The 20,230-nt window shown below is 46.1% G+C and overlaps 1 protein-coding gene across 1 annotated transcript in view; it reads right to left on the reverse strand.

The window, feature by feature from the left end:
- NEDD8 (NEDD8 ubiquitin like modifier) overlaps nucleotides 1-20,230 on the reverse strand; it is a 104,845-nt gene that overhangs the window by 12,514 nt on the left and 72,101 nt on the right. The window contains exon 2 of the mRNA XM_069633982.1: nucleotides 19,656-19,703. Within this exon, the coding sequence (XP_069490083.1) occupies nucleotides 19,656-19,703 (48 nt within the window). The remainder of the gene's footprint in view (nucleotides 1-19,655; nucleotides 19,704-20,230) is intronic.

Raw genomic sequence — 20,230 nt, forward strand, 5'->3', positions numbered from 1 at the left:
CCACTGCTCATCTGATATGGTGCTCGGAGGGAGGCCTCCCACAGCGCTCTGGCCTTCAACTGGGGCCTACTAGCACCAGCCTTAAGCATTTTGTAGATGCTTGACGCTAGCCTAAAGTAGCGGCGGGGTGATCTGCAATAGGAGAAAACAGCAGGGTGTCACAGGTTTCTATGGATGTATTGTATTTGTTATTTATAACACGCTCTTTCCCCGCCTTACTGCATGCTTAAATCGCATATAGAAAAATACCATCTAGTTGTCCACAGGGCCCTTTTCGCTCAGCTGCTGCAGTGTTAACAATTGGCCTTCCGAGCATAGGTCGCCCAGTGCACGTAGCCCCAACTGCTCTAATTTCAGACGGAAACATTTCTCCTGGGTTAGAGAGAACATGGGGGAATGTAGGCCAACCACCCCTAATTTACTCACTATTTTCCTCAACGCCATTTGACAGTCTGTATTGTGGCTCTATCTGGGGTACAGGACCCCCACGGGGCAGCCCACATGTCTAGGGGGTGCATGAACACCCACTCCATGCACACATGGGGGAATTCATGCTGATCTGTGAACAACCACGTGGCATATTGGGCTTGGGCTGCCAGGTAGTTTGCATGCAAATCCGAGTAGTCCAAGCCACCTTCCTCGTAGGGCCCCACCAGTATCTCATAACGCCACCCTGGGCTGTTTCCCTGTAATTGTTGATTTGTAGAGCACTTATACACAGGTGAAGTGCTAAATCACGTTAGCTTAACGATCAGATAGGACTCTGCACCAGAACGTCCCCCGGAGGTACCAGTGGAAAACATAGCATCTTGGGGACTAGTATTTTTTTGCAAGAGCCGCACCGCCTGAGATAATGGGAGCTGAGGCCATCCGTCAACCGTTGCCTCTAGGGCAGCCAAAGTTGCTATGCAGTTGTCTCTGCAGAGATCAGCAACCTTAGTGGAGAGGACGCCTAGGTAGCGAAATTGATCATCCCTCCAAACCAGATCCGCATCCATTTCTCACATCGTACACTGGGCATCAAGAGCTCCGATTTCTCAGAGCTAGTTTGCAGACCAGAGAGACGCCCAAACACTATGATATCCTCAATAAGAGGGGGGATATTGTGCGCCAGATGTTCAACATATGGCAAAATATCATTGGCGGTAGAGTGAAACTACATTAAATCGCCGAATACAGCTTAATCCCTCTACTGTGGTGACATTCACAAATGTTAACACATCAGGGGCTCCACAGCCAGGGCAAAAAGGAGTGGCAACAAAGGGCATCTCTGCCGCATATCCTTCGTAGGCGAGGCAGCCTCAGATTATATACCATTGGTCAACACTACTGCCCTAAGGTCGCTATATAGGAGCCTTATCCTGAGAAGGAATTGTGTGCAGAGGCCGGACCTTTGAATAAGAAAGGCCAGTCGACAGTCAAAGGGCTTCTCCGCATCGAGCACTGCTACGAACGCAGGGACAGCCAGGTCTACATTATACATCAAGGCAAACAATCTATGAAGATAATTCTACATGGACCTCCCGGGTATAAAGCCAGTCTGGTCGGGGAGGGCCAAAGCAGACATGTGGCTACACCCAATCAGTTTGCATCTTGGTCAGCAGTTTATTGTCCGTATTAAATCAAGGGCAGTGGGCAACTGGATGAGCATTTAGACAGGGGTTTGCCCAGTTTTAAGTAGGAAGTTAATAACCACCGTTTGAGTGGATGCAGGGAGGACCACCCCTTTCGAATGAGCAAGCATATAGTTGGAGTATGTGCAGCATAAGCTCAGCAGCAAACTCTTTATAATATTCAGTAGACAGCCAATCGTTCCTGGGGAAGGGCTGGAGGGGACCTTGCCAATAGGGAGAGCTTTCAGCCAAGTGTTAATCTCTTCTTCAGAGATACGATTGAGGAATGACCCAGTCGCCCCATCAAGCCAGCAAAGTGCTACACGATTGCGGATGCCAGTGACCTGCTCAGTTGATGCCAAGTTCTGCGATGTATATAACCGGCAGTAGCACTGCGTGTATGCCTCATTTATCCCTGGGTTATCACTGCCTGCATTGCCACCTTCCCCCCCTCCACCATATGCCAGAGGTCCCTCTCCGTCATATAGCACTGGCTAAGGACCTACCAGGTCTGTCACCATCACCATACTTTAGCTGTTTTAATTTATTATTAATGTGCTATAACTTACATAGGTTTTCACATTCCATATATTACATAGAGTAAATATTCGCATAAATAAAAACTAAAGAAACGTAATAAATTTAGAAGAACAGAAAAAATATTAGAAAGAAAATTTAAAATACTAATTAGAAAATAGGCAAATAAGCAAACAGCCAAGGCCAACCATAAATAATACACAATATAGTCAATACATTGATCAATGAATGATTGGCTATATAGCATCTATCTTGTGTTCTAAGAAGAAAAAAAAATCAGAAAGGCAGATTACTAATACAGACACTTGTTGATTCAAAAACAGGACTCTAGTAATGTTTAGCAAATTAGGACAGCAGGGCTATTATATAGTTATATCCAATAGATTTTCTATAAGCAACCACACATTGTACATTGCAATGTAGAGTTTCAGTCCAGTGGCATTAACCACCCTTAACTAGAAATCATTACTGCAGATATGATCGATTCTAAGTCCACATAGCATGTTGAATAGGTTTTTAGCATTGTTGGCCATGTGGTAAGGACATGTTTGCCAGTTTCAGTCACAGATCTGTCCATGCACAGGCGATAGAAGCATTCAGATATAGCAAGACTTTTAATGATCCCGCTTATGGCCAATACCGGTAGCTGGTCAATCCTTAGCAGGAGGATGAATCGCCTCAGGCGCGGCGATGGACATAGGCACAAATAAGATAATGGCTTTTTAAAGGTGTACTTCACATGCTGAACAAATTTACATCGCTTTAGATCTTCCAAATGTGCAAAATGGTTGATCCAGTCATACAGTTCAGATTTCTTAGATAGCGCTCTGAGTGTAGAGGCTGTATCCCCTTGTGATCTTTGGGTCCAGCCGATCCTTTCTAGATAACAGTCCATCTGATTTTTCAACAGTGGAAATGAGGAGGACTTATTAATTTCGCTATACATGGCTGCCAGCAGGAGATTGTATGCAGTGTCATTTTTAAGTACAGTTCAGCCCTTTTTCTAAGTACCTGGGATTTCCATGAGATAAGACCCAGTTCTAGTCGTAGAATGGACATAGGTATACATGCCGCAAGTCCCAATATCTTCTGCCAGTATTTTCCCTCAAGAATCTGGAGCCACCCAAAGTCTATCAGTTGTAGAGCTTCTAGTCCATAGATCATCATTGGTGTTAGCACCTGAATATTTAATTGGCAGGATTATGGGTTGTGGGTAGGGACCATGCGCTCAAGTTAACACAATACATATGTATATGTGTTGATTGAAAGATTTCCTCAGATCACATTGTAGTGAAGAAAAGTAGATTTTATTAAAAATTCGGACAGCCGACACGTGTTTCGACCTACGGGTTGTTCTCAAGGCGCAAATGTCATTCAAATTCAGGTACTGCAAATATGTTGTCGCCCTTTCAATCGGTCGAAAACAATGTATCAATTTCAAAATAACAAACCCTCCAATGGGCTCAAAACATCAGTACTTCAGTCACCAAAATATATAACCTAACAATCAGGAAAACAACGTATTCATTGGGCCAAATCCCTGCATCAGTATGAAGATATAATTGTCATGCACCCAGATAGTATAACCACAGTGCGAAATAGAGAAGCGATAAATCAGAGCTGTAACTTGAGCTGCTCACGTGATTCTTGCCTGTTTACACATGGTATATTGCCCCTTGGGCTCAATCACAATGCCCAGGTATCTGTAATAGGGAGTGTATTGAATTATAGACCCATGTATTTTCACATTCACTCACGGTACTTTCTTGCTACTAAATACCATCATCTTGGTTTTGTTCAGATTGATTACTAGGCCGTTGGTTTGAGTGTAGGACCATAGTGCCTCTGCTGACCCACGGATACCGCTAACTATGTGGTCCATAATGACTAAATCAGCAGCGTATGCTAGGACAACAGTGGGGACAGTTATGTTCTGGTGCCAATGCTTTGGGAATATCATGGACAAACAGATTGTATAATATAGGTACCGGACATCCTTGTTTTACTCCACGATTTTGTCTAATCTTATTGGTCATGTTCCCGTTAGAATCCAACTTCAGGGAAACAGTAGTATTATGATGAAGAGTTTGAGATAGTGTAGTATTCCTTTGGGGCAACCCAAGTTCTCAAGTTTGGACCACAGTAGATCTCTAGGGACTAGGTCAAATGCGGCCTTAAAGTCAACGAACAGCGCATATAAAGGGGCGGATTTCCCGGAATTGTGGCCTTATTTCGAAGTATGTCCATTACTACTAGATTATGTACTGTGGAATGTCCACTAAGCCGCTTTGAAATCGGTCAAGGATCTTCTCTTTATCTGCCCACATTTGCAGTTAGTGCAATAGGTACGCCGCAAATAATTTGCCCGTGCAGTCCAACATAGACAATAAGCGATAGTTAGAAGGGTCTGATCGATCTCCCCTCTTATATACAGGGACCAAGGTTGCTGTCTGCCATGAATCCGGAATACACCCATTATTTAAGATCTTTTCGAATAATATCTCAAGGACTTCTGCCCAATATTTTGGGTTGGTCTTTAGAATAACATTCGCCAGGCCATTGGGACCAGGAGCTCTCGATGTTTTGAGTTTTTTTTTTTTATCCTGTAATCAATGATTCGACTGTCACCTCGAAAGGGGGGATGGGCCGGCCTAAGATTTCCATCTCTTTGGGATGGCCCGGCACAGTATGGTTGCAGCTTCTCAAGAATTCCTCCCACTGGACTATGCCAATTGGATTAGAAAGTGAACTACTGGTGTCAGCCCTTTTCTTGCTCAGCAGTCCCCAAATAGATCGAGGTGTCCCTGTGCATAATGTTTGAACTTTGTGCTGCCATTTAAGTAGTTTGGTTGCATAGCATTTCTGCCCGAGCCATGTTCTAAAAGCATTTTTCCGCACCTTACTTAAATTCAAATAGCAATTCCAAGTGATGGGGGCTTTACGTAGCTTCTTGAGTTCTGCTCCTAGTATTCTTTTGGCATCTCTAATTTCGATGTCAAATGCATTATTAAATTTAACTTATGGAGCCAACATATTTGGTTTGACAGTTGCATAATTGTACGAGAATGTGAACCATTCTTCAATCTCATTGCTGGTCATAGCAAGAAACTCATCACGGCCCATATTTGTCTTATCAATCGTAGAGTCTGCAGCTCTCTTGATGTTTTTATCAGACCAACGGATGTTTGAAGAAGTGTGGTTAGTCGTCAACTCTCCAATAGGTCTGGTCATGCTGTATTGTGTAATTAAATATAAATGTAAGTGGGGCATGATCACTCCAATCATTGTCCTTGATCTTCATGTCAATGACCCGAGTGGCCATAGCGGGACTTGCATAAATGGATTTAGTGTTACCCCATGTAGGTTGTCCCGGGTAATCACTATTGGTTTTACCATTTAGAGCTTCAAAGTTCCATGATTTGAAAAAGATGGAGCCATAGTAGTCCCTCTGGATTTGCATCTACGTGCCACATCTTGCCTATTCTCTTCAGCAAGGGATTGTTACTTCTACTCACTTCTCCCACTAGATGACAGTTAAAATCGTCAACGATTATTACCAGATGTCATCCACTCAATCACCACATCATGGCAGGCTTCCTGAATAAGATCTCTGTAGGAAGATTCGGGAGGATTGTATAAATTAATCAATAGTATTTTCTCCACTATATCTTTGCCGGGTACTTCTAGTTCCACCACTAACACAAATTCGTCAATGTTAGTATGAATACGGGTAGATCTTAGTGGATGTAAGATTCCAATAAGTAGACCCCCCCCCGTATGGTCTACCCCTCTGCCCCTTTTTGGCTAATTCCTGATGTATAGTATAACCATTTAGCATAGCACGGGAGGTAAGCCATGTCTCCTGGAGGCAAATGTAGGTGTGTCCTGCTAACAAGGGGATAGAACCATCCGTGGTTAATAGGTGGCTAAAACCCCGACAATTCCATGATATTAGGCTTTGATATTGTCTTAATGTTAATGTAGGAAGGGACTCCGCAAGCCACCTGAGAACATTCTGTACATAGGCCATCTGTACTGAGTCGCCTTTACGTAATTGAGGTGTAGTAATTCCATTTTTGGGCTCGGCATCTGTATTGGCCATTGCGGATCAATCATATTGGGATCAGCGTCTACTTCCATATCTGCTTCCCTCAGACTGGTTTTAAAATTACGTAGCAGATTAGCTGTTGCTAAAAATTTACAGTGTAATGCCGATGTGCTAGAATTCTTTACTTTGAGTGGTTCAACAAATTCGAAATCCTCAGATCGTAGCACTCAACTGAGGAATAGAATGTAATCTGGTCATCAGAGCAGATCTAGTGATCGAATCATGGTCACTACTTTGATATAGATTTTTGATGAAACAGGTTCTTCCGCCTTGGGGAGCTGTGGTGTTATCCTTAGATGGCGGTGTTATTGGTGGTGTGGGTGCGATGTCCAGTTGCACTGAAATGTCCGATTCAGCATTTTTCATATTCAGAACAGTGTTCACATCCTGCACCCTTATACAGAGAGATGACTCTGGGTCCTCCACATCTACTGGATGATAGGTGTTGCTCCTGTTGAGGATGAGCCAGCTGGTCAACTTTCCTTCTTTTCCTGCAATGCGTTTACGGGCACGTGCTGCTTTTCGTTTTACTTTTCTCTGACCCTTTTTTGGGCGTACTTCCTTCTGTGGGTCTAGAGATTTCATCTTCTGGATCAGCTGTATCAGGTACTGTTATGGTCACAGTTAGATGCTTTTTCCTTCCAATCGCTCTTCTGGCCAATCGTCGCTGTTTGCGAGAAAAGTAAACGTCCAAGTTGTTTGTGGCATTTAAATCTTGTACCACTGGTTCCGAGCAATCAATGCTGGTGGCGTTGGCTTCCTCCCGTTCAGGTTCCTGCTGATTATTGTTCTCTGTATTTCCTGCTGACAAGGTGAGGGTGACATCCAATATCTTCCCATACATTTTTTACAGAATCTTCAATGCAAATTGTAATGATGCGACCGAGGCTTGCAAGTCCCCCAGGTTCGTATAGCTTTCCCCTTGCACTCTGCTGCTGTCTGGTTCCGATGACTAAGTGCACATCCAAATTAGGGGAAGCAGATAGTCTATTAAATACTTCACGTTGTGTGTCGATAGCCAGATGTTGATAACTGTCAATCTGGCTACCAACATTGCTTCCTGGTAAAGGGGTCATGGATCTCTGCATAGATAGGCAGAGATCCAGCAGTGAGTTGTTGTCTATTATGCTTTCGCCTAAACCCTCTATGTTGTTAGTCATACTATGGCTGCCCATCTCCTCCTCCGCCAGCGACGGTGAGATTATTGGGTTTGGGGTGTCCAGAATCGGGAGCAAGTCAGTAATGACACCTTTTTCCATCGGTACAGGTTTAGTTCCCTTACATTTGTTCATCTCTGATGTAGGAGTTCTGCCCTTCTGGTTGCATAGATTGTATCTTGTTGCAGAGCACTTAACTGTAAGCATGGTGTGCCTTAGCGCACCCCATTATAGATAATCTTCCACAAGTAGGGGGTGCAAAATTGGAAGAGAGTCTTACAGGCGGTTAGTCAATGTAATTCCTACACCAGGTAAGACTTAAGCAGTCCCAGTAGTACATTTCTATTTGCTATAAACTCTGGAATGTTTATATCATATGCTTATTACTTGTCCAAGTGTCAGTATAAAAACTTGCCTTATGCACTGGGATCAAAGGCATTGCCCAAAGTCTGCCAGCCTAGGCAGGTAGAAGATCCAATAGAATCAATGATTTTAAACTGCTCCCTCCCCTTGCGCTCTTTACAGCGCGGTGCCCACTTCAACGTAGAGCCGCTCTTACCACTACTTGCTACTGTAGTGATACAGCTGTAAATGCAGCTGCTCTTGAGGGAGCCCAAATGCGCCAGCTAAGCCATGAAAGGAGAAAGAAAGAAAAGACTCTTCAAGAGAGTGAGAACTCACAGGTTATTAATAGTGCCTCTACAGATTGAATTACGGCACCTCTGATAAGGCAGACGGGGCGGATGGTAGTATACTGCTCGCCGTGTCTCGTCTCACCTCGCTTCCTCGCCTCCTTGAATTACGGCACCTCTGATGAGGCAGACAGGGCGTATGGTGGTATACTGCTCGCCGTATCTCGTCTCACCTCGCTTCCTCGCCTCCTTCGTCTCCTTTACCACCGAGAGATGGGGGTTCCTGCTCGCCATCTCGCTGCAGTGGATAACGCTGGGGTTCTGGTGCTCCAATGCAGGCTCCACAATAGCAACCTTCAGTCGCCCGGAGAATAGTTCCCCCTCCGCTCCGCGTACTCTCCCGCCAGAGGAAAGGACCCAGTGTGTTCGTCAAGCCACACCACGTATGCTGACACTGATTAGCAACGCAGTGTGAGCAGTGGCTGCTTCCGACGAATGCCATCACCATACTGCCTGGCTCTATGAGTGTCTCCTGAGCAGGCAAATCTGCAAATTCTTGTTTGGCCTCCCGTAACCAGGCCAGTAGGGCACAGCCCTGTTTCTAATCAAGCATTACCACCCCCCCCCCCCCCCCCAATCCCTTCAATTTCCTGCTCCAGCCGGGACAGAGACACCCAGATGGTCTGGAGTATTCAGTGTTCCCTAGCCATACATACGCCCCTTTATGAAGACTTTAAACACCTCCCAAATTGTGCGGAAATAGACACCCAATGACGTGTTGCACTCAAGTATTGTGTTCTTTCCTGTGCAATTGCTTCTCAGACGATCTCTGCCCGGAAGCGCCAGTGCCACCTATGCGCATTGTATGATGGACCACTACCCAGTGCGGTTTGATTTCCAGGGTCCACGAGCTTTCTAGGCAAAATATTGCAGCTAAAAATCAGCCTGTAGGAAAGCGGGTGTGGAGATCACGTAGTCAATATGAGATAAAGACCCAAATACCTGAGAGTGGTAAGTAACCCCCTAAAATCAAGAGGATGTGTCAAACACCACAAATCGTATACATCCTCCGGCCCACCCCCCCACCCCCCTGTCACCGATCTGGGAAGCATCTGCTGGGTGGTGTGCACTCTATCCTAGTCTAGGGTCATTGCTAGATTAAAATCCCCAGGCCATACGATTCCATACCCCTCAAACTGTTCCAAGTGGGCTGCGTACACTGAAGTACTCAGGGCTGTCCAAGTTCGGGACATAGATGTTCTTGAAATCTATCTTGTATCCCACGATTTCCCCAGCAAGGAGCAAGAATTGTCCCTGTGCATCTGCCACCTCAGTGTGAAGCTTATAATGGAGAGGGTGGATCTATGTAGCGAGCGACCCCCCCCCCCCCACACCTCCATCGCATGAGAAGAGTAGGAAGCCCCATAGCGTTGACTTACACCCCCCCCCCGCGCAGGTGCGTCTCCTGGAGCATCAGTATGTTTACATGATGTCAATTGGCGTCCTGAGTCAGTCTAATTTTGAAGTCCCCTGACATTACATGTTAGCAGTCTTACCTCAGGGCCCCTGTCAAACTAATGCTGAGAAAACCACGTGTTCCTAGGTGGTGTCGTACATGAGGACACACATTGGATATGGACTGCAAACTCCGCCCCCTCCCGAATCCCTCCACAGCCACCCGCTGCCAGAAACCGACTGCCAAACACTATCCTTTAGCCACCTTCTCCCCCCACCACCACCACCCCAATGCCCCAACTCCCCAGCAATGAAGCAAGCGTCAAGGGGCATATAGTTCTTGTAGGGAGCGACTGTTTGGCTAACAGGTCGGGGAAGATACTTGTAAAATAGCAGTGTTTGCGGCCCACAGAAATGTGTTTTCCCCACAGCTACTGGCCAGGATCGACAACCCAGCAGATTTCTCCTCTCCGGGGGCCAGAGGGTTGTGCACCTCATGTCAGGGCCACGGAGCGGTTAGGAAATTCAGCCCAAAGAAAGAATTCTCCCTAACCTAGTGAGTCCCCCAGCAGCTTTGCTGGATTTCTGGAGTTTGTTTTTTCCTCCTGCCAAGAGCGAGACTCTTTCTCCCACTCTTGGACATGATTCATGGTATTCCTGTGATTGGTAATGTGTTTTATGGGCTATGGGGTCCTTTACTCCATAGGGTCTCATGTGTTTTTCCTATGTGTGTTACACAGCACCCTCCGTGCAGTAACACAGGGGTGTCATAGTGACACCCCACCATAGACTCCATACCCTGGGACTGACTACTGTCTCCCAGGGCATGTAAAGTCACCATTGGCTTTACTAGTCCCAAATTATTAACAGAAACCAGTACAAACCATCATATTGTGGACATACTGGTCAGGGCAATTCAATTGCCCCGGGGTCTGTTAGTAGAGGGGGCACGTCTCCGTCCCCCCTGATCGAGTTTTGGCTGGTGGCAGTGGAAACTACTTTTTATATTCGACCGCGAATATTTTCCTATGGGAATGTTCGAGGCTACCAACTTTAATTATTTAATTCTCATAGCCTCAAACATACTGCCGGTTTATTTAATTAATATTAATTCTCCGGTTGGTATTTTTTGCCAAGACTCGATTCTAAAATGGCGTTTGTGTTCTCTTCTGTGACTCCCACCCAAGTCGAGCCCTTTGTTCCACTTTTTGGCGGGCTTCTCCACAGAAGCCTCCAAAAGTGGTGCCACTCTGTCTGGGTACCACAGGGGGTGTGGGAGGAGGGTTTAGGCACCCTGGACTGAGTTACCTTGGTAACTCAAGTCGCACTCTTGTGTGATTGGCCCAAGTGGTGAGCCAGCCGGCTCACCACTTAGCAGGTTTGATTGACAGCTAGGCTGAGTGAATGGGGGTATGCTGCATAAAAGCAGGGCTTCGGGGACTGGAACTTCAGAAGTCGCCACAGGACCTGAGAATCCGACGAGGGAGAAGCTGAGCCGACCTACAACGGCGACACCACCGGTGTAGCCCTGCAGAACCGACTCACCACTTCCCGACGACAGAAGATCTCCCGGCTGGAGAGGCTTCTTCCCCTGACTGGTGGGCACAACCAGTTTTCCTTTCTTTCTTCGCACCCCAGCCCGGTTTGTGGTCGAACTGCCCGTGCCAAGCACCCCGGCAGCCGGATAGCCACTCACCACTGAACCATGAATCACCGGACCGCTCCTTGTACCTGAGAAACTCCGCGGCTGGTTTCTTCCCTGGCAGTGCAACGGACCCCTGTCTTCCTCCACGAGGAGATCCTCTCTTCCCCCGGACGAAGAACCAACTTGCATCCGCTGCCAGGAAAAACTGCCCCAACTGGAGCGTTCTCACCACTTTAAGGTACTGTGTCCGCCAGGCCTCCCTTTCTAAAGACTGCAACAAGGTAATAACTCCTTAACCTTCTGGACTGGGCTGGCCGCCTTGACCCTCTAACTGGTCCCTTTCTTTGGTCCAACTCCTTTTTGAACCTTTACAAGACTTGTGCACTGCAACCATGTGATCTTGGACACATTTCGTTTGGATCCTCTGAAAGTGGATCCGGCCTCTTGAACTCTAACTTCACGGTTTTACTTTGCCTTCCTCTCTTGTTATGTTCTGGTAAAAGTGTTGGGATCTGTTTCAACTTGTTCTCTGCTTTTCTCTCCCTTTTTAAAACAAACTATTAGAGTGCCATCTACGTTAAGCGCTCACCACTGTCTGAAAATAAGTGGGGCTTTACTTTAGACTTGTCTAATATTCTTTTAAGGGAGTGTATATCTTTTAGTGACCGTGTTTTTGAATTGCTTACTATTAGTGCCCGTGTGTTTTTCTAGATGTGGTTTTAAATAAATAAATAATTATATCTCTTTTACACCAAGCCCTGGTCAGTGTTTACGTGTTCTACTGTGTTCTCTTGACCTATCGTGAATACTCTGTATACTGCCTAACTCTTCTTGAGGGAAGTCCGACTGCTCAGCCACAGCTACCAAGTGAATCTGTGTGGTACAGACTGCTACCAAGTGGGTTTACTGCCAAACACCTGTAGTCTTAAATCTCTTGCAGTGGTCCCAGAGGGAACTGCACAGGTTTCTGCCTAACAATCTCCACTAATTGCCACATCACCGGTCTAGTCTCCATTTTCCATTGCTTTCAATCTCGGGGTAGATTTAGTCCCTTGGTATTGAATTTCAGATGTCCTTTGTTGTAGACTCAGATCGTGCATCCTCCATTTGTTCGAGGTCTGCAGTATCCCAAGGGCCAACGTTTTTTCATATGCCCTCCGACAACTCATTTTGACTAGGGAAGTGATCTGCAGTTTCTATTTCCCATTCGGAGGACTCTGTAGTTAATTTAGTCTTTCCCAGGTGAGGACTTCCATCTTTCTTTGAAAAAGGAGCTATTTTCTCTCGTCTCCGGGGCTTCTCTCTCCCCCCCCCTTTTTTTGGGGTGGCACAAGTTAAGTTGATCTCCATTTCCGGTTTTTGCCCCACCAGATGGCCAAGTGTACCCCCTTCCGGAATTAGTAGTTCCACGCACTGGCAGTTTTCAAGACCTTTTCTTTCATCTTTTTCAAAGCCCCCTCGTGGCGCTGTGATATCCACAGGTGTTTCACTGGTCAGGCTGCCCTGAGCTCTGACTAAGTTTGTGGATGTCTCATCACTTTGATTCCTGTAGTCACCAGGCCCATTTGGAAAAATCAGTGTTTTCTTCCAATTCATTTCCCCCTTTACTACCATTTAGCTGATCTCCAAAATGGTACAGGTGCCATAGGTCCCAATCTGTTTTGGATAGGTTCCAAGGGCATTGGTGGGCGTTTGACACCCCCTACCAGGAAGGATGTGGGTAGTGGGAGGGATTTGTGGTCCGCGGAGACTGTTCACCTCTTTTGGCTGGGAATCTTTATTTTGTTCTTTCCCAGGCTCAAAGGACAGGGCTGAATCCTGTTTGGCCCCTACTGAAAGGCTCTTTCTTTTCTTCACATTAAAAGGTAATCGTGATTGTTTTAGTACCGGCAGATCTTTCACTGCCGGCTTTACTATTAGATCAGGATTTCCCTCCGCTTCTGGGAGGGAGCTGAATCTTTGCCTTACCTGTAGCCGTGTTCTTAGGCTCGAGGTCGGCATTTCTTCCATCCAAATTCCACCCGCAGCAATCTTAGTTTTCATTGTGCAGCTCCTCATAAGAATCACCAATAGGTTAAGTCAGGGCTCCGCCCCCCCCCCCCCCCCGAATGGCAAGCCGACGAAATATACCACTTTTGGTACCTACCGCAGTTTTTCTCCGACAAAGCAGCCACACAGCAAAACAGCAGTTATTTAGAACTGCCACACACCCTTTGCTCACACGGGTTTAGCGCCGCAACGGGGCCTGTATTATAGGCACACTTCCTGCTTGGGCGGGACCCGATAGCTCGACAGCACTTCCCTCCTCCGCACGGCTTGTCGTGTTCTTCAGGTGAGAAGATTCTGCTTGGGAGACGCAGCGACAGCAAAACAGCAGTTATTTAGAACTGCCACACGCCCTTTGCTCACACAGGCTTGCTTTCTTCTCATTGACCAATGCCTTTATAGCCACAAATTCATCTTGGTTCACAGAAAATGTCTAACATTTTGTGCCCTAGTGGCATGCCTCATTGTTTCCACCCATCCAGATAAAACACCATAAAATCAGCCACCGGAATGACAATCTGAATGCCGAGTGTTGAAGACAAATACCCAAGGAAAAATAGAACAGTGCAATCTAGAAATATAAGAAAAGAAAAAAGTGCAGCAAAGAATTTAAAAGACGACACTCTGAGACAATGGTAACTATCTTGTCAGTGCACTGTAAAACAAACAGGTCAGATACAAAAATAAAAGCAAAACGTTTGGGTGTCCATAGAAACGGAAGGAAAGTTGCAATAAAGAGGAATCTCCCCCCCCCCCCCCCCCCCCCAACACATTTCTACCTCTGGTGAAGAAAGTGACCCATTTATTGTAGAAAAAAAGCAGCTATGACATATCCACACGTGCAGGGCAGACATTTTGCTGTTAATATATGGCCGAGCAGAGGACAGACCAGAGGCCAGCAGACTTGCCTGCGCTTTGAAGCAAGAGGGGCTGGGGAGAAGAGGTAGAAAGAGCGACAGACCGGTCCAGAAAAAGCAGATACCCGTTAATTCAATTTTCTCTCCAAGTATCAAATGGATTCTCCCGCTGCAATAAAGCATAAGGGGAGCTGTGTAGTGCAGTGCAGCTTAGCAGGATATATGTGTTTCTCTTATTTTTTTTTACTAAACACCACTTGTTGCCTTATTTGAATATTCAACATGCTCTTCGCTTGTATGACAATCTTGTTAATCGGTATGATATGTCATATCTGCTTTTGCTCTAGCTTGTTTAATGAGAACCCTCAGAAGATGTGGGGGGTCATTAAAATGATACATATACACTTGACATAAGAGAAGTGCAACAAGTCAAAATGTATATTTTTTCATTTATTCCAGTGCACAAAGTACTGAGGCATCTAGGTGCTAGTTACAGAATGTGAATGGTACACAGGGGAAGTGCAAGAAGAAACAGGTTTACAGACACAGATTGGGTGTGTACACAGACTGGCAAAGCCTCACATTTTATAGGGGGTTACATCAGGCAGCATGCGAGTTCAATAGGTAAGATTACACAAACTGGCAAAGCCTCACCTCGGACTGAGGGGCGACACCAACCAGGTTGCCACACAAGGACTCAGCAGATAAGTGAATAATAAGCAATGAGCGCAGAGCGAAGGACCCACATGAAGGGCACTCCAAGCATAAACGAAAATGGCTGCACAGATGTAACACCACCTAAATTCGATGTTTTTTCAAACAAGTTTAAAAAGGAACATGGTGATGTTGTTAGAGGTGGACACAAAGTTATCGATGGGCAGAGGGGAAGGGGGGGTAAAAGCAGTAAAAACAGGGTTCTTCTGGTTCCATTAGTGTTGAAAATCTAGAAAAAAAGTTTATACAGAGGTGGTCCAACACACTCGGACAGGCTCAGACAGGGGCCTTTCAAGTGGGCCTTCAAGCCAGGGGTCTGCTGCCTTCAGATTGGGCCGAAGGAAGACTGAACGGGCCAATCAGACGCATTATATATCTGGCTCAATGGCAACCCTTGCAGGCACTCCAGTGCGGAGGAAGAGGGCGGCCATTTTAGAATGTTGAAACAAGCATAATAATGAACAGGTCACATTCCCATAGGGTCAACTCCTCATAGGAGACTTGAGCTTGGTCCCCAACCCAAACAATGACAAAACTGCCACGTTCAAGGGAAGATTACACACTAGCAATAGGGTTCACCACATTTTGGAGGGAAACAAGGTTAGTAGACATATGGAGAGTCTAATGAAGGAGTCCATGACTACACATTTTACTCCCACGTCCACAAAGGCCTCTCTAGGATAGACTTTATTCTCATGTCCAGTGAGCTGTTCCCCTGCACCGAAGAGGTCCAAATTCAACCAAGGGTGCTATCAAACTATGCCCCAGTGTTAGTCCGGGTGAGAGTGCAGGGCCACCCAAAGCAGCCACGAAGGCACTGGAAGTTGCAAGACTCAATTACTTCAAGATGCAGTAATTAAGGATGAAATATCTTAAGGCCCATGTCACTCATTTCAGGGAAAGTTCCTTGGTGGGGTGCTCCGAGGCAACGATCTGGGATGCCATGAAGCCAGTGGTGCTGATCAAATGCGCAAGAGCTAAAAGGAGAGCCGGGCAACTAAAACATGCTAGGCTACAGGACAGAGTGGCAGAGCTAGAAAAGGTATTCAAGAGGAACCACACAAACAGCTCAAGAAATCAAAAACTGCCATGGACCTAGCGGACAAATCCGCTTGGCACTCGCATACACTAAACAATTCCATTATATTAACAGCAATAAGGTGAACCAGCCAGGTGGCATTGAGATTGCGCAAGTGCAGTGTAGGGGGAGGACAGTGCAATACATAGGATGAACAGTGAAATAAAATAAAAATAGTTAAAAAAGTGGCTAGCTAGTGGTAAGTGCAGACATCAAGTGTCGAGAGCTGGTGGGGACTGTAGGGATACAGAAACAGCCCAAGTGCAGGGGTTGCCCGGAAGGCAGTGCAGGGGTGCAGCTGGCGGGTTGGGGGGTTGGGGGGTTGTGGGCGGGGTGAGGCGTCCTGGGCCAGAGATCAGAGGGTAGCCTAGGTGACCAGTGCAGTTTCAGGCAGGAGTTCAGCAAGGGAGCGGAGGAAAGAAAGCAGAAGCAAAGAGGAAGGAGGAAGGTCTTGAGGTGCTTCCAGAACCGGAGATGGTTCTCCTCAAGTTTCAGGGAGGCCCCAGCCGAAGAAAGATCTACCACCAACTCGTTGCTTGGAGAAGCGACTGACCCTGAGGGAGTTGGAGGCGGATGAGCGAAGAACCCGAGAAGGAAGATATTTAGAAAGAGTTGAAGGTATTGAGGGTCTAGGTCAGAGAAGGCCTTGTGGACAATGCAGAGGGTTTTGAACTTCATCCTCGCAGCCACTGGTAGCCAGGCTGAGATTTCAGTCCTGGAGAGATACGATCCCTGGGCTTGAGGCCAAGGACAAGTCTCGCAGTCCTGTTCTGGATGAGTTGGAGAGGGCGGAGAGTAGAAGCAGGAAGATTTAGAAAGAGGCTGTTGCAGTAGTCCAGCCTAGAGAGAACCAGAGCTCTGGAGACAGTGAGCTTCTGGGGGAAGAAGAGGAAAGGAAGAATACCTCGGAGGAGGTGCAGCTGGTAGTGTGACTTCTTAGAAACGTCAGATGTGAGGAGAGGAGAGTGTGGAGTCGAAGATGACCCCGAGGTTTTTAGCCTCAAAGGTGGGAGAAGGAAGAGGGCCAAGTGAGGCCGGCCAGAGAACGATAAGAAAGGAGGGAGCAGGTGTGCGGATGAGGAGAATCTCAGTTTTACTGGCATTAAGGCAGAGATTATTGGCAGCGCACCACTCCTGGACAGCGGACAGTCAGATGAGAGGAAGAGTTGGAAGAAGGGAGCCTGAAAATGAGCTGGGTGCCGTCCGCATAGCACTGAAAGTGGGGGCAGAGAGCGGCAATGTAGAGAGAGAGGAGCATGCAGATCTTCAAAGGCCCGAGAGACACCCCCCAGTCCCCCCCAACTCCCACCACCAAGCAACAATGCTTGAGAGAATATACAGCGCCTTGTACGAGCTATGGGTAGAGGGCAGGGAGGCCATGCAGAAACCCACACAGAGTGGTCCAAAACGGGCGTGCATCAGAAGAGGGGGGGAGGAGTGGGATGAAGAAAACCAGAACAGGATTGAGAACCAAAGTCAGTCAAACCAAGCCATTAGACTAACAATTCAAGAACGGCCTAGATGGACTAACCAATTTGTGAGATCAGGAGGCTGAGGGATCACTTCTTTATAGGAATTTCTAGGAGGCAGATTTGGAATAGACTAAACTCTAATGGGGGTCAGAAAACCAGCCATCACTTCTATAACAAGCAGGGCTAGTAATCCAATTCCAAGTTAAGTTTAGGGCGTTTTGCTTTTTTCTTGTGGTAGGGCAGGGATCAGGGCTTGACAAGAGAATAGAGCTTAATTTGTTGGACATTCTGACGAGCACCAGTTTATTATTTTCTAGGATAGGAAAGTCATCATAGCATTAGGGATTGGAGGACATTTTTCTTGGGAGTTCAAATAAAACATTCTGTTTGAACAGGTCTGTCTGTCTCCCATCTCCGACTTACCAGACTGCCCAGTTATTACCATGGTGACTTCATTAAAAGATTCTGTCAATGTAAAATACTCTTTGGTTGTGAAGACGGAAATGCACAGTTGGGCCAGTGTGCTCAAAGTGCTTGATTAAAAAGATTCCTACACACCTGCGATCATTCAGTAGATCATGTCATTGGATGCCTTAGCAAAGTGAGGGGGCTTAGGTGGCAAGTCAGCGGTTTTACAATGGAAGTGTGAAGGAAATATGCATCACAGAAAATGCAGCCAATCCATGAGTGGTGAATGACGAGATACTGCAGGCAAAGTGGGAGGTGCTACACAAAAACGTAGAAGTTTAAAGGTTTTGCATATGCACAACACAGCAGTGCCTTGCACCTATAATAAAGCACTAACAAGGGTAGTCAAGAAGCCAGGCAAGACAGCATCACATGCTGGCTCTTTTAAAACCAGTATTATTTAGGCTTTTGACATGCTGTGCAGAGCATTCTCCAGTCACATCTTGCAGCCTATGTCCACAATGCGAGAGTAAGTCACTTTTTTGTACATCTCAAATGGTTTCCTATTGCTAAGACAGGAAGCTTGGGGCTAAATGAACTGCCCAGCCAATTTCACTCCTGTTGGTCTGTCCTGCATTAAGGTTTTTGGGATTACTGAAGGACACAGACACACTGGATGTATGCAAAAGAAATGTCCCACTTGGTGGCTTTAAAGGGTTGAGAGCAGGGGAGTTGCTAAGTCTGGAAAAGACCCAGGGCTACGCTGATGTCTGAACTGTTGGGACTGGGGGCTAGCTAGTCTTTTGGCTGTAGCTCCTGAGATTCTATCCGGGGCTACAACCAAAAGATCAGGGGCTATAGCCCCCCCCCCCCCTAGCAACGCCCCTGGTTGAGAGGGTACCCAGAAATTCTAAACCTCTAGGAAGGGAACGCCATCTCTTTTCAGTCTTTGATTAGTGGGAAGGAGAAGGAAAGGGGACTCCTCTCTGGAACTTGGAAGCACCAGGATTTTTGCTTGCAAAACAAAGACTATGAATTCAAGGGAGTTGTCCCTATAAAGCTTCTGAAACCGTATTACTGATTTTTCTCTGTGTGTTCTTACTTATTGTCTTTGTGACAATTTACATGGTTCATTTGCACACATCTATATACCTTTCAATTAGTTTGAGTTTTTGAAATTAAGGTTTAAGAAACTGAGGGGTTCTTACTGCCCTTGTTATACATGTATTGCAAAGCAAAAAGTAAAAGCATTTTAACTTTGCACAAGGCAGATGGCTTAGGACTGAAAAGAGTTGGTGCATAAAAGATTTGTTCTCTGGCAAAATGAAGATGGGGAGCTGTTGTAGTTGTATACGAATTGTTCGTTTCACAATTGTTCGAATTACAGTTGACCGAATTGTGAAGGTCAATTGTAACATATGTTTTGGGGGGGGGCCCTCCCGCAACCTCCCACCCAAAGCAAAACACTAATATATATACACACAATTGTGACCCTTTAAAATCGGTCTATTGTTCATTCGAACAATTGTAAACTAACAATTTGGTGTATACCCGGAGGTGCACTTGGCCCTGAACCAATTCCAAAAGGACAGAGCTCTAAAGCGCCCCCCTCCAATAGTATGCTCTACAAAGTCCACTGCATAAGGATAGAGATTCTGCACAAATCTCTGCTCCGAAGCACTGGGTTTTTAACTTTAGCGGCTTGACAACAGGTCAGAAAGACCACCACATGATACAATGTTTCATTCACAACTTACTGGAGACAAGGGACCATCCTTTAGGTTACAATGATTCGGTGGTGTATTACATATTGCAGAAGAGGTAAACAAACAAATATTTAAAAAAACTGCACAAGGAAGTATGTCAGTCACACAGAAAATGCCCTGCAGGGGGTAGGTCGAGGGACAAAACAGAATGGATGCTAAGTCCTTACCTTGTCTGTGGGTTCAATGTCAATCTCAATCTCCTTACCAGTCAGCGTCTGCAATGAAAATAAAATGACATGACCCCGGTGAGCAGCATTGTGTGTTCATCAGCATCGAGAGAGGTCCCAGTCCGAGACTTATTCACCTTGGTGTGGGTGACTAACGTCTTTGGACAAAATACCATGTCAGACACCCTTTACTCAAAACCAGACTCTTGACATCAGAAATCGTTGTGTACAGCTAGGACACACTTGTGTTCTTGCCAGAGATTGATCAAGAAATAGCACACACTGATGCTAGCATTTCCTACCAACAGATCTTTACGTCTAACTTTCCTCCAATTTAGTCTGCCCTCTCATGTTTTGCAAACCCATGTTTTCCAATCAATGATCCATATTTCCTAACCAGACGTGTTAGAGTCATTCTATTTGGTTCCGAAATACACGCGACTATTGAGCCAAGCCATCAGATTTAGTCACTGGCAACTTTATCAAAGTCATGCACAAGCGATTTTGACGGCTTGCTTGCAGCACTTGTAGTTTAATTCACTTAATCCAAGGAATCCACAAAGTTTAAATATTTA

This window comes from Ambystoma mexicanum, chromosome 13 (assembly GCF_040938575.1).
Source record: "Ambystoma mexicanum isolate Mex_15411 chromosome 13, UKY_AmexF1_1, whole genome shotgun sequence".
Classification (NCBI taxonomy): Eukaryota; Metazoa; Chordata; class Amphibia; order Caudata; family Ambystomatidae; genus Ambystoma; species Ambystoma mexicanum.